Here is a 12,510-nt window from a genome sequence, read left to right as displayed (position 1 = left end):
CTTTTCCCACTTGTACCAAGAGGAAATCTCATCAAATTGTTTGCTATTCTATGATATGGGAACTTATTTAAAGGACTAATAGGAGAGTCTTTTAAAATAAAATTCTGATTTCAGTCCATACCTGTTTAAAAACTGGGAAGCTCATTGAGAGTGCACTGTGACATTTTTAGGGAGCTGTATTTAGATTGGGGGTGTCAGAGGACTTGCTCATGAGCTGGTAGCCAGGGGCATAGGAAAGGTGCTACACAAGACTTATTCTTGGCTTCAGGTTCACATTTTCTACTTTCTACAGCCCATCTCTTTTAGAAGAATTTTGTCTCCTTAGCTCACAAGAACTGTTAACTTTTGTCATGATTATTTTGGGGTTGCTATATAGGTATTTTCTCTTTTTTAAAAAATATTAAGCATATCAGTAATGCCTATGTACATGAAAAGACTTTTTCTAATTTTTGTAATTAACTTCCACAGTTTCTTCCCCCATCACTGACTCAAGTTAAAGACATTACCATTTGTGAATCAATAATTGAGGAGACTCAAAGATTTCATAAAAGTACTCAGTGAACATCTGATGATATTTAGACCCAAATCATCATCTAGTAACCTTAAATAAGTACTGTTTTAAAACTTAATGTCAGTGATAATTAAAAATGGGCACAAAACAACAGCTACAAAACAAATAGATAAAAATTATTCAGCTGATCACAATATATATTGGGTGGGCCAAAAAGCTCATTTGCTTTTTTACATATGATGGCTCTAGTAGCACTTAGTTATCTTTAACTTCACTTGAAACAATTTTGTTAGATTGTATTGTGACAGCTGTCATAGCAGAGTGCTTTAAAAAATTTTATAAAAATTGGTGAATTTTTGTGTAGCCATTTTAATACTGAAGATAGAATACTCAACATTTTTGGCATATTATGCTTTATTATTTCAAAAAAGGTAAAAACGCAACTGAAATGCAAAAAACAGGTTTGTGCAGTATATGGAGAAGGTGCTGTGACTAATTAAATAAACGCGTCAAAACTGGTTTGCGACGTTTCATGCTGGAGATTTCTTGCTGGATGGTGCTCCATGGTTGGGTAGACCAGTTGAAGTTGACAGCGATCAAATCAAGACATTAACTGAGAACAATCAATGTTATACCACATAGGAGATAACTGACATACTCAAAATATCCAAATCAATAAAGTTACTGGTGAAAATGAAAAATGTCTTTTATTTTATGGAAAAACCCACATGAATGAGAATGCTAAGATATATATATATTTAACATGGCCACATATATGCTACCTCTAATATCCAAATTAAAAAAAATTTAATATGATATACAAAAAGACATAAAAATAGGTTAAAAACTTATAATCTACCAGATTATGAAAGAGAACTTCATTAATACTACTGAGGCCCCTGTGTATCCTGAGTTTAATTACTTTTCCTTCCCCCAGGGATTAATCATTGTCCTGTACATTGGTGTGTGGTATATCCATGTATTCCTTTATATTTTTTGTACAAATGTACATACCACTAAATAATTCTTATCATTATTTTACAACTTGTTAATTTGGCTTTATGTCTGAATTCACATATTGACAGGTATGGTTTATTCACGTGGTAGAGACACAGCTCACCCAATAGTCTATCTGCTTCCCTATGTATCTTAGCCATTAGATCGAAATCACTGGAATGTGAGCAGAAGGAAAGTGTGTTATGTGCAGGGCAAGGTGGTTAAAAGCACTGTCTCTTTCCTCCCCTGCCTCAGTGAATTCATAAGCCACATTTTCCAGATAAGGCCATAGGGCAGCTCTAGGAACATGGTGCATCTATCAGCCTGGGTCTCTGAGTAAGGGGTAGCAGAGTTTCTAGCTAATTCAAGTTGGACATACAAAATGAGCAAAAAGTAATCCTGTTATGCTAAGACAAACACAAATGGGATATTTCTGGGATTATTCAAAAGCAGTGCTTTCAGTAGCAGGGTAGATTCAAAGCCTTTTGAAAATACTTCTATCCTATGACTCTAGATTGACACTTACCTCTATTTGCACAAAGAAGCAAATCTCATATACTCTAATCTCTGCCTTCTTTGAAGACCTATTGGACTAACAATATTTTCAGATAAGTGCCTACATATTCATGTACTGTCTCCCGTATGCTAGTTTTGTTTCCCCAATTAGATTTTAAGCTCTTCAAGAATGTCTTTTCTTTTGTACCACCACACTGCACCTTATAGTCTACATACAGGAATGTAGTAATGACTGGTTTACTGTTCGATTGGGGAATACTAATATTAAATGTCCACTGTAAGGCACCTTGGCCCTTGGCTGCACTTCACGTTATGTTGATCCTTATTATTTCCATTATATAAATGAGGATGTTAAGGCAAGTAGCTTTCCTTTGGTCACAGACCTACAAAGAAGATGAAGGGTGTGGGGAGGGCAGTTGAAACTGGACTGTTTGACTCTATAAAATCTTTACTTTTCAGTTTTGTTTTGTGTTTTTTTTTTTACTGAACTGAGTGAGACCATACCTACTGTAGGGCAAGAAATTTAGAAGAACATAGAATGGATAATGAAGTTTATCTTTATAAATTTTACCAACATTAAAACATTTTTTTGAGACTTCCAGGATTTATGGCTGTTGGGTCTTACCTTGATCACCTCTGGAGTCTGCTGAATCAAAACCACTGAAGTAGTATCTTTGGCTTTATCACCAACAGGACTTCTACAGACTGATAAATTGGCTTGGGAAGATGATGTCAAGGTTTCCTGTAGAATTTGCATCATTTCCTTCTCTTGTGATAGGCTCCCTCTGCCTGATTTGCATTCAACTAGTTCTTGAGCAAAGTCTTCAATGCTTTCTAAAATCCGTAGTAAGAGGGCTCGATCCTCTTCCTCAATTTTGTGTCCATTGGTTTCAATGATCTTTGTCAGACAGGAAGGTGAGACTTTTTCCGTGGGTGAAGAGGCTTTAGATTTAGGCTCAAGATCTACAGGGACCTGATCAGTCAACTGACTCTGACTATTTAGACAGTCAGAGCTTTTAACTTTGGTAAGTGGCTCTCTTAGAGAGGTCTCCATTTTCTGTGAAAAAGATTCCAAATCCATTAACAATTTATCTATCTCCTCCTTACTGTTAGAATTCATAAAATCTCTGTGGTGTTCCTCTTCCACTTTGGGAACTTTTGACTTAAGATCTTCCTTGGGTATATCAACAACTGGTTTCTCAAATATCTTACCCATTTCATTTTGCACTGAGGCAGGGCATTTTTTAAGATGAGTACCATGATCTGAAAATTCTGCTCTATCTTCATTTACCTTTAACAACTCCTGACTGAGTCCATTCTCTGTCCTTTGTCCTTTATCTAATGCTTTCTTTCCATCTAACTCCTCTTCAATATAAAGGGTTTCCATTAAGTCACCAGAAGGAACATTTCCTAAAGTGTTCATGGTTAATGACCTTGATTGAAGCTGGACATCTTTTAGAGTTCTGGGGTCATTTATCTCTAAGTTATATGTGGAATTTGTAGAGTTGTTTGGAATGGATTTCACAGTGTCTATTTTCCTAGAATGATGCTTGTCATCTTGCAATTCTATCGTTTGAAAATGTCCAGGGTCAGGGGCTGAGAGCTGGACAACATCTTCATATTTAGGGGGCTGCTCAGTGCCAAATATTGGGGAGAAGGGAGTCAGCTGTAAACTAGGCATATTAACATATTCTGTTAAATCTATAGCCTCATTGTTCCCAGGCTGCATGAGTTCAAATGGTAGCTTTTTCAGATAGGATGCTAACCTGGTCATTACATTCATATAGACAGTTTCAGAGCTAGAAACTCCATCATTACCATTTCCTTCATTGATGCTACTCCCTGACTTTTTCTTTATACATTGTTTTATAATGTCTGTGCATTTTTTCAAATCCTCTGAGCATTTCAGCAATATGTCCAAGCACATCTTTATGTCTGTTCCAGAAGAAAAATTATCTATTTTATGTTTTTCCAAAATCTGAGTAACCAGGTCTTCTTCAGAGAAGTTGTGAAGAAACAATGAAGTCAGGTTCACATCGAGTGAATTTCTATGGGACAAAGACTTTTCCTCAACTGAGGAACTCCGGAGTAAACCGAAGGATGAGGAGTTCCCATCGTTGTTGTAATGGCCACAGAGCAAGTCAAAATCAACTGATCTCCTATTAAATGAGTCAGACTTAACTTTCCTTCCCTTTCTGTAAGCTGCATGGTTAGAGTTTTTGAGTTTTTCAAGGGAAAATTCTTTTATTTTCCCACTAGCAAAACTGATCGCTTCTCCTGCAATATCCTTTAGGTTACAGGTATTCTGAAACGTAGATCCTTTCTTGACCCTGGGTAAGCCTGTGAGGGCCTGATGGGGATAGTCACTTTCAGCTGATGAAAACCCATTTTCATGGGATAGAAACATGGAGTCCAAATCTGCATCTTTGAACTGAGACACAGGGATATGTAAGAGATCTGCACAAACACTATGATGTATCACAATGCAGTCAACTCCATGTGCAAAGGTGTGGCAGGTTCCAGTGCAATAATGAATAGCTTGCTCAAAACGCCGGTCTATCACCACACTGTTGTAGTGGTTCACAGTACTAACCACAAGTCTGTAAGTTGCTGCCATAATATCAAATCCACTTAGTGGTGGGATGACTTGGAATTTTCTGGAACTTGTTTCAAGTAAATTTTCCTAAATGACAATCAGCTGAAAATATGTTTGACAATATTCAGTGGTTTCCTGCAATATATACAACCTCTCCCACAAACAGAAATCTTCTAAATTTGAGGTTTGGTAACTGTCAGGATCAGTAGCTGTTGCACATGTGTGCTTATAGTAGCAAGACTAATAATTTAATAATTGTGCTTTTTAGTTTTATTTAGTAATATCATGATACTATAAAAGTTTTATAAAAAATATCTTCTTTTAGTTCTTCAGCAATTCTATGACAGAAGTTTATTGTCATAAACCTTAGTTGGTAGTATAGAAGATTTGTGTTAACTGAGTCCTCCAAAGGTTTAAATGATCCATTTTTTTTTCTGAGAATGAGAAGAAACCTATAAAGAAAAAAGATAATAAAAAGAAAATATGATTTCTTAATACTCAAAGAACCATTTATTCCTTCTTCTTTGCATCCCTTATGCAGTTAATTGCCAAGCTTTATTCTTTGCCATATCACTGACTGCTGATCTTTGATTCATGCCTTTGTTTTATCACACTCTACACTCCTTACTCCCTATAGAAATATTACCTCAACTCTACTTTGTTATAACTGCCTCCAGTTTGGTATTTCTTATCCCACTCTCTTTGCCACTTTACATGAAACTAACAAGTATTTCCACCAAAGTACCTGTTTGACAACACAAATACTTGTTCTTGATCTACAACTCCCTCTACACTTAGAAATTATTCTCCCATCATCCTCAATTTTCTTACTATCTAAAGAAAGACAGAAAAAACCCCCCACAACCTTCATTACTGCCCTTGATCCCAGACTCTCAAACCCTGCCATAGGCAGAGATCTTTCTCTCCCTCTCACCATCAAGTGCATAAAATTTACTTAATTGTACTCTTAAAAAAAAGGCTTCTAAATCATGGCTTTCTGAAAAGGTTCAATCAATGTATTTGCTCAATTGATAAATACTGAGTGCCTACTACATGTCAGGCATTTGCTAAATGCTGGGGATATAGCAGTGAATAAAATAAAGTCCCTGGCCTTATAGAGCTGACAATCTAGTTGGGAAAAGAAAAACAATATGTAAATTAACATATAACTTAGATGGTAATATGTGCTATGGAGAAAAAGGAAGCATGGCAAGGGTTTAGAAAGGAAGGGAGGATGCTATGTTACAAAGGGCAGTTCAGGAAAAATTTCACTAACTCATTAATAGAGACCTGAAAGAAGAGAGGGAATAAGCTGAGGAGGTATGTTTGGGTTAAATCGTATCAGACAGGTTAACCATAAGTGCAAAGGTCCTGAGGTGGAAGCATCCTTGATTTACTAAAAGAATGAGAGGAAGCTAAAGTGACTGGAGTAGAAAAAGCAAGGGGGGTGAGAAGCAGTGTGGGAGATGATGCCACAAAGGAAAGGCAGGAATCTAAATCATTCTTGGGTCTATAGACTACTATGATGAATTTGGCTTTACTGTGCACGAGCCTGGAAACAACTGATAACTACTCAGCAGGGGAATGACATCAAATTTACATTTTAAATTGGTAAATCTGGCTGTTGTGTTCAGAGGAGACTGTAAAGGAGCAACATAAGAAGCAGGGGGAAGGGGGCTATTACAATAAATTAGGCAAAGAAGCTAAGGTGCTTGGGCTAGGAGAGTAACAGTGGAGGAGTTTAGATGCTGTATATATTTCAAACATAGAGCCAATATGATTTGCTGAAGGACAGAATGTGTGGCACTACTATATCAAGAATGATGCAGTAAGGCAATGATAGGAAGGAGATGATGATAGCAGTAAAGGAGATCAATAGCGCCAATACACCATCAATAGTCCTAGTGTTTCCCATCCAAGTACTAACCAGGCCCGACCCTGCTTTGCTTCCGAGATCAGATGAGATCTGGGTGGTATGACTGTAGACCAATAACACTAGTGTTTCAACAATAAAACTTTTCACATTTACTAATGAGAAACAGAACTTTGTTGTTTTCCTTTTATTTCTTCAATGCTAGAAAAATGTTTTTGCTTATTCTCTTTCTTTGGTAAGCTGTCTATTGTTCATTTAGGCATTAGACACTTAGTAAATACAAATATAATTAATGCAATTAATTCATGAAGAACCCTTTCGTTTGTTAATTTCTTATACTGGTTAGAGTATATTTCCTGGCTTTTGGATCCAACGATTACTCTGTTTTTGTGCTAGCCCTACACGATTGTGATTACTGTTGCCTTATTAAGCTTTATTATCTGGCTTTGTTTCCCATATCCCTAATTATGTTTATTTTTTACACTCCAATATTCTTTGATAAGTCTTCCAGATAAATTTTTGAATTGTCAGGTTTTAAGAAAAATCCTATTGGAATTTGGTTACAATTGCAATAAATTATGATTATTTTGAAGGGACACTAGTATAATTATACAGATTTTCAGCTCAGAAAAAATAAAAATCTTAATTCCGATAATATTCCTTTATTTCTCTCTGCAGTTTTCTTCAGGTAGGTCCTGTCCTTCAAGTAAGGTCCCCATTCTTTCTGTCCTTCAGTGTCTTAACTTTGTTGCTTTGTGAATGGATCTTTGTTGTACACATCTCATCCTCTACTTCCTTGTAGTCCAATCTCAGATGGCTCATATAAAACCATAAAATTAGACATCATGCAGGATGGATGAAGGTGAAACAGAAAGAAGCTCCACAGTAAAGGAAGTACCCAAGGATTCTTAAGTGATAATACAAAGAAGCCAAAGAGAATAGTGCTATGGAACAAAAGACTAGAATCTGGCAATGAAAGGAATTACCGTTTCAAAAGATGCACATCTAGAAGAGGGAAGAAACAGCAGCAAATGTGAAAAAATATTCACCTTTTCAGAAATTCAAGGTTTTGAAAGTGCTTTTGGGTAAGGATAAAAAGAAAAAGAAAACACGAAGTATACTGTCAGGAAAGAATATTACAATAAGTGTGAGAGATATTAGGACAATATCCTAAATACAAGTGATAACACAGGTGATAAAACTGATCTTGGGGCAAAATACATAAGTGTTGGAAAATTTAAATATACAGGTACTTATTAAAACACATCAGATAAATTCCTAAATTGGCATGACACTATTTTACTTCTGTAAAACTTGAGAAATTAAAGAGAAGAAGTATTTATCTAGGTTTGAATATAATTAAAAGAACTGATTGGTAATGTAACATGATGGAAAATATAAGAATGTAATTGTGTAGTATTAGAATTTGATATAATCAAGGAAAACACTGGCTGAAGTCAGACGTGCCTTTTGACCACTGCTGCCCAATAAAATTTTTCTGTGTTGATGGAAATATTCTATGTCTGTGCTATCTGATATGGCTGATTATAGCCACATGGTACTACTGAGAACTTTAAAAGTGGGTAGTGTAGTCCTGACAAGCATGGCTCAGTTGGCTGAGCACTATCTGGCAAAGTGAAAGGTCACCAGTTCGATTCCCTATCTGGGCATGTATGAGAGGCAACCAATCGATGTTTCTCTTTCACACTGTTTCCTTTCTTTTTTTTTTTTTTTAAAAAGTCTCTTCATTGTGTCTTTTTTTAAAAGATTTTATTTATTTATTTTTAGAGAGGGAAGGGAGGGAGAAAGAGAGAGAGAAACATCAATGTGTGGTTGCTGGGGGCTGTGGCCTGCAACCCAGGCATGTGCCCTGACTGGAAATCGAATCTGTGATGCTTTGGTTAGCAGCCCACGCTCAATCCACTGTGCTACGCCAGCCAGGTGATGTTTCCTTTTCTTTCCCCCTCCTTTCCCCTCTCTAAAAACAAACAAACAAACAAACAAACAAATAAATCTTTAAAAAAGTGGACTTCCAGCAAAGATGGAGGCATAGGTAGACATACTGTGCCTCCTCGCACAACCAAAATAAGGACAACAATTTAAAAACAAAATTACAGCCAGAACTGACAGAAAATTGAACTGTATGGAAGTCCGACAACCAAGGAGTTAAAATAGACACATTTATCCAGATCTGTAAGTGGGGTGGAGTTAGACAGCTGGGTAGAGAGGGGTGGTGGCACCGGGCGTGCAAGGCAGCAATGGGTAGACCCTGGGTGCACAGGTGGTGGCTGGCAGACCCCGGGCATGGGGTGGCAATGGGCAGACCCAGTGAGGCGGCGATTATGAAGCGAGGCACTGCGCGCAAGGTGGCTGGCTGACCAGGCAGTCCCACATTCTCTCAAAGATAAACCAGGCGAGACTGAAGAGCAAGACAGACCGCGCAGCCCAGGGTCTCAGTGCTGGAAAATAAGGCCTCAAAACACTGATTGAAAACACCTGTGGGGGTTGAGGCTTAGGGAGAGACTCCCAGCTTCACAGGAGAGTTCATTGGAAAGACCCACAGGGTCCTACAATGTACACAAGCCCACCCACATGGGAATCAGCACCAGAAAACCCCACTTTGCTTGGGGAAAGCTGACAGAGGGCAGAGCAAGTGCCATTGTTCTCTCTCAGACCCCACCCCCACATACAGCATCACAACCCAGCCTTGTGGGTTGACCTGCCCTGATGAACACCTAAGGATTTGCCCCTCATATGTATCAGGCGAGACAAGACAAAAAAAAATGGCCTAAATGGAAGAACAGATCAAAACTCCACAGCAAATACAACTAAGCAGCCAAGAGATAGCCAACCTATCAGATACACAGTTCAAAGCACTGGTGATCAGGATGCTCACAGAACTAGTTGATTTTGGTTGCAAAATACATGAAAAAATGAAGGTTACACTAAGTGAAATGATGGAAAATGCACAGGGAACCAACAGTGATGAGAACAAAACTGGGACTCAGATCAATGGAGTGGATCAGAAGGAAGACAGAAACAACCAATAGAAAAGAATGAAGAAACAAGAATTCAAAAAATTGAGGAGAGGCTTAGGAACTTCCAGGACATCTTTAAACATTCCAACATCCAAATTATAGGGGTACCAGAAGGAGAAGAGGAAGAGTAACAAGTGGAAATGATACTTGAATAAATAATAAAGGAGAACTTCTCCAAGCTGGCAAAGGAAATAGACTTCCAGGAAGTCCAGGAAGCTCAGAGAGTCCCAAAGAAGTTGGACCCAAGGAGGAACACATCAAGGCACATCATAATTACATTACCCAAGATCAAAATGAAGGAGAGAATCCTAGAAGAAGCAAGAGAAAAGGGCACAGTAACCTACAAAGGAGTTCCCACCAGACTGTCAGCTGATTTCTCAAAAGAGACCTTACAGGCAAGAAGGGGCTAGAAAGAAGTATTCCAAGTCATGAAAGGCAAGAACCTACATCCCAGATTGCTCTATCCAGCAAACCCATCATTCAGAATGGAAGGGCAGATAAAGTGCTTCTTGGATAAGGTCAAGTTAAAGGAGTTCATCATCACCAAGCCCTTATTTTATGAAATGTTCAAGGGACTTATCTAAGCAAAGGAAGATAAAAATCTTGGGTTTCTGGCTTGGGTATTAGGGAACTAGTATTGGTAGCTACAATGCAGACTTTTTGTTTTATGGGAGGTGGCCACAGAAAAGAGAAAAGTTTTATTCTGAATGTGTTGTGTGAAGAGGCATTTGTGGAAAATCCAAGTGAATGAAATGTGAAGATAAAAACCAGGAGGTCAGCGGAAAGATATGGACTGAAGATGAAGGAAGGCCTCAGGGGTTACAAAGGGTGAGTACAAACAGTGAGAGGACCTCTGGGCTGAGGACAGAGCTGGGTTAAAGAGGCAGGGGGTAAAATGGGAGAAAGAAGGGGAAGAGTCAAATCAAGGAACATGTATAAAGGACTGAAGGACAAAGACAATGGTGGGGGAGGGAGAGGACTGAATGTGGGAGGTGGGGGGTGGGTATGGCAGGGGAGAGTAATGTGGGGGGAAATGGGGACAACTGTAATTGAACAACAATAAAATAACCCAAGAACTGAATAAAATAAAAAAATTACAGCTAAAAAAAAGAAAATGAAAACAACACTGAGAAACAGAATGATTAGAGGGAGGCTAAGGAAGAGCCAATAACGTAATAACATGGAAATGGGAGAAAGCAGTTGCAAGGAGGCTGAAGGAAAGACTTTCAAAATGGAGGGTTAGGTCAAGGGTGCTGAATGCTACTGAGTGATCAAGGAAAAACAAAAATTACCCAACGGATTTGTCAATGTGAAGGTAACCTTATACTGAGTGTACAGTTCAATCAGATTTAACAAGAACCAAGTAACCACTGCCCTAAAAAAGACAGAACACTTACATTACCCTAAAAGTATCTCGCTGACCTTTCCCAATCAATTCCCTTGGCCTGTAAGATCTGTCAATCACTGATCTGATTCCTATCATTATAAATTAGTTTGCCAGTTCTGGATCTCATATGAATGTAATCATATAATACATACTTTTCAGTCTGACCTCTCTCATTCAGCACAATGGTTTTGAGATTCATCCATGTTTCTGCATGTTTCAACATATTTCTTTTTACCGCTTAGTAGGTGTTCTACTACATAAATATACCAACATTTGTCTTATCTATTCACCATTTGATAGACATCTGCATTGTTTCTATTATGGGTTATTACTAATTAAAGCTGCTATGAACTGGCAAGTAAAGGTCTACTTGTGGATATGTGTTCATTTCTTTTGGATAATTAACGATGGAATTACTAGTTATAATAAGCACGCATTTAATTTTATAAAAACCTGTAAAACTGTTTTCCAAAGTGGTTCTGCTATTTTACACTCTCATCAACACTTAAGAGCTCTAGTGGTTCTACATCCTTTTGGATGTAGATACTTGTCAGTTTCTTTAATTTTTGCCATTTTAGTGGGTGTGAAGTGCTATCCCTAATGACTAATGATGCTGAGCTTTTTTTCCACAGGCTCATTAGCCTATTCATATACATCTTTTGTGAAGTTTCTATTCAAATTTTTTGGGTTGTCTTTGATTATCCAGTTCTAAGAGTTCATTTGTGTATTTTAGATACAGATATTTTCTCTGGTCTGTGGCTTATCCATTTTCTTAGCAGTAGAAGCCTTTAATCCTGCCAATTTCTATTAATCCAAATAATCAATTTTTTAATAGTTAATACATTTTTCTCCTGCCTTAAAAACCTTTGCTTATGCCAAAGTCATGAAGAGTTTCTCTTAAGATTTTTTTTTTGGGAGGGGGAGGGTAGTCCTATAGTTTCAACTCTTATGTTTAGCTTTATGATCTATTTTAATTTTTTGAATGGTAGAAGGCTGATTTTGAAGATCATCCAGCACCATTCATTTGTTCAAATGACTGTGCCCATTGACTTATGTTGGAAACTTTGTTGGATCTGGAAAGCATTATGCTAAGTGAAATAAGCCAGGCGGTAAAAGACAAATACCATCTGATCTCACCTATAAGTGGAGCCTAATCAACAAAACAAACAAGCAAGCAAAATATAACCAGACACATTGAAATAAAGAACACACTGACAGTAACCAGAGGGGAGAGGAACGAGGGATAATGGGGGAAAATAGGGGAAGGGTAGTCAAGGAACATATATAAAGGACACACAGACAAAGCCAAAGGGCATAGGATTGAGGGTGGAGGTGGGGATGGGTGGGGGGGGGTGGGGGGAGAAAACGGAGACACTGCACTTGAACAATTAAAAAAAATAATAATAAAATAAAATAAATATTACAAATAAAAGAAAAACAATGGCCATATATATGGATTTATTTCTAGATTTTTTACTCTTGTCTTTATATACACCAATACCATTCTGGGATTTTTGACTGGAATTTCATTGAATTTAAATCTCCATTTGCTGATAATGGAGATCCTAACAATAGTAAATCTCTAATCCATGC

At 37.6% G+C, this 12,510-nt stretch overlaps 1 protein-coding gene across 3 annotated transcripts in view; it reads right to left on the bottom strand.

Annotated features, from left to right (window-relative positions):
* Window positions 1-12,510, bottom strand: part of PPP2R3A (protein phosphatase 2 regulatory subunit B''alpha) — a 157,597-nt gene that overhangs the window by 116,941 nt on the left and 28,146 nt on the right. For all 3 annotated transcript variants that reach the window (XM_028519000.2, XM_036030691.1, XM_036030692.1), the window contains exon 3: window positions 2,649-5,071. In XM_028519000.2, the coding sequence (XP_028374801.1) occupies window positions 2,649-4,640 (1,992 nt within the window). In that variant the 5' untranslated portion in view covers window positions 4,641-5,071. The remainder of the gene's footprint in view (window positions 1-2,648; window positions 5,072-12,510) is intronic.

Source organism: Phyllostomus discolor, chromosome 7, assembly GCF_004126475.2.
Source record: "Phyllostomus discolor isolate MPI-MPIP mPhyDis1 chromosome 7, mPhyDis1.pri.v3, whole genome shotgun sequence".
In the NCBI taxonomy this organism is placed as follows: domain Eukaryota; kingdom Metazoa; phylum Chordata; class Mammalia; order Chiroptera; family Phyllostomidae; genus Phyllostomus; species Phyllostomus discolor.
The sequence above is the reverse complement of the archived record's forward strand: the minus strand, read 5'-3'. Positions and strand labels throughout refer to the sequence as shown.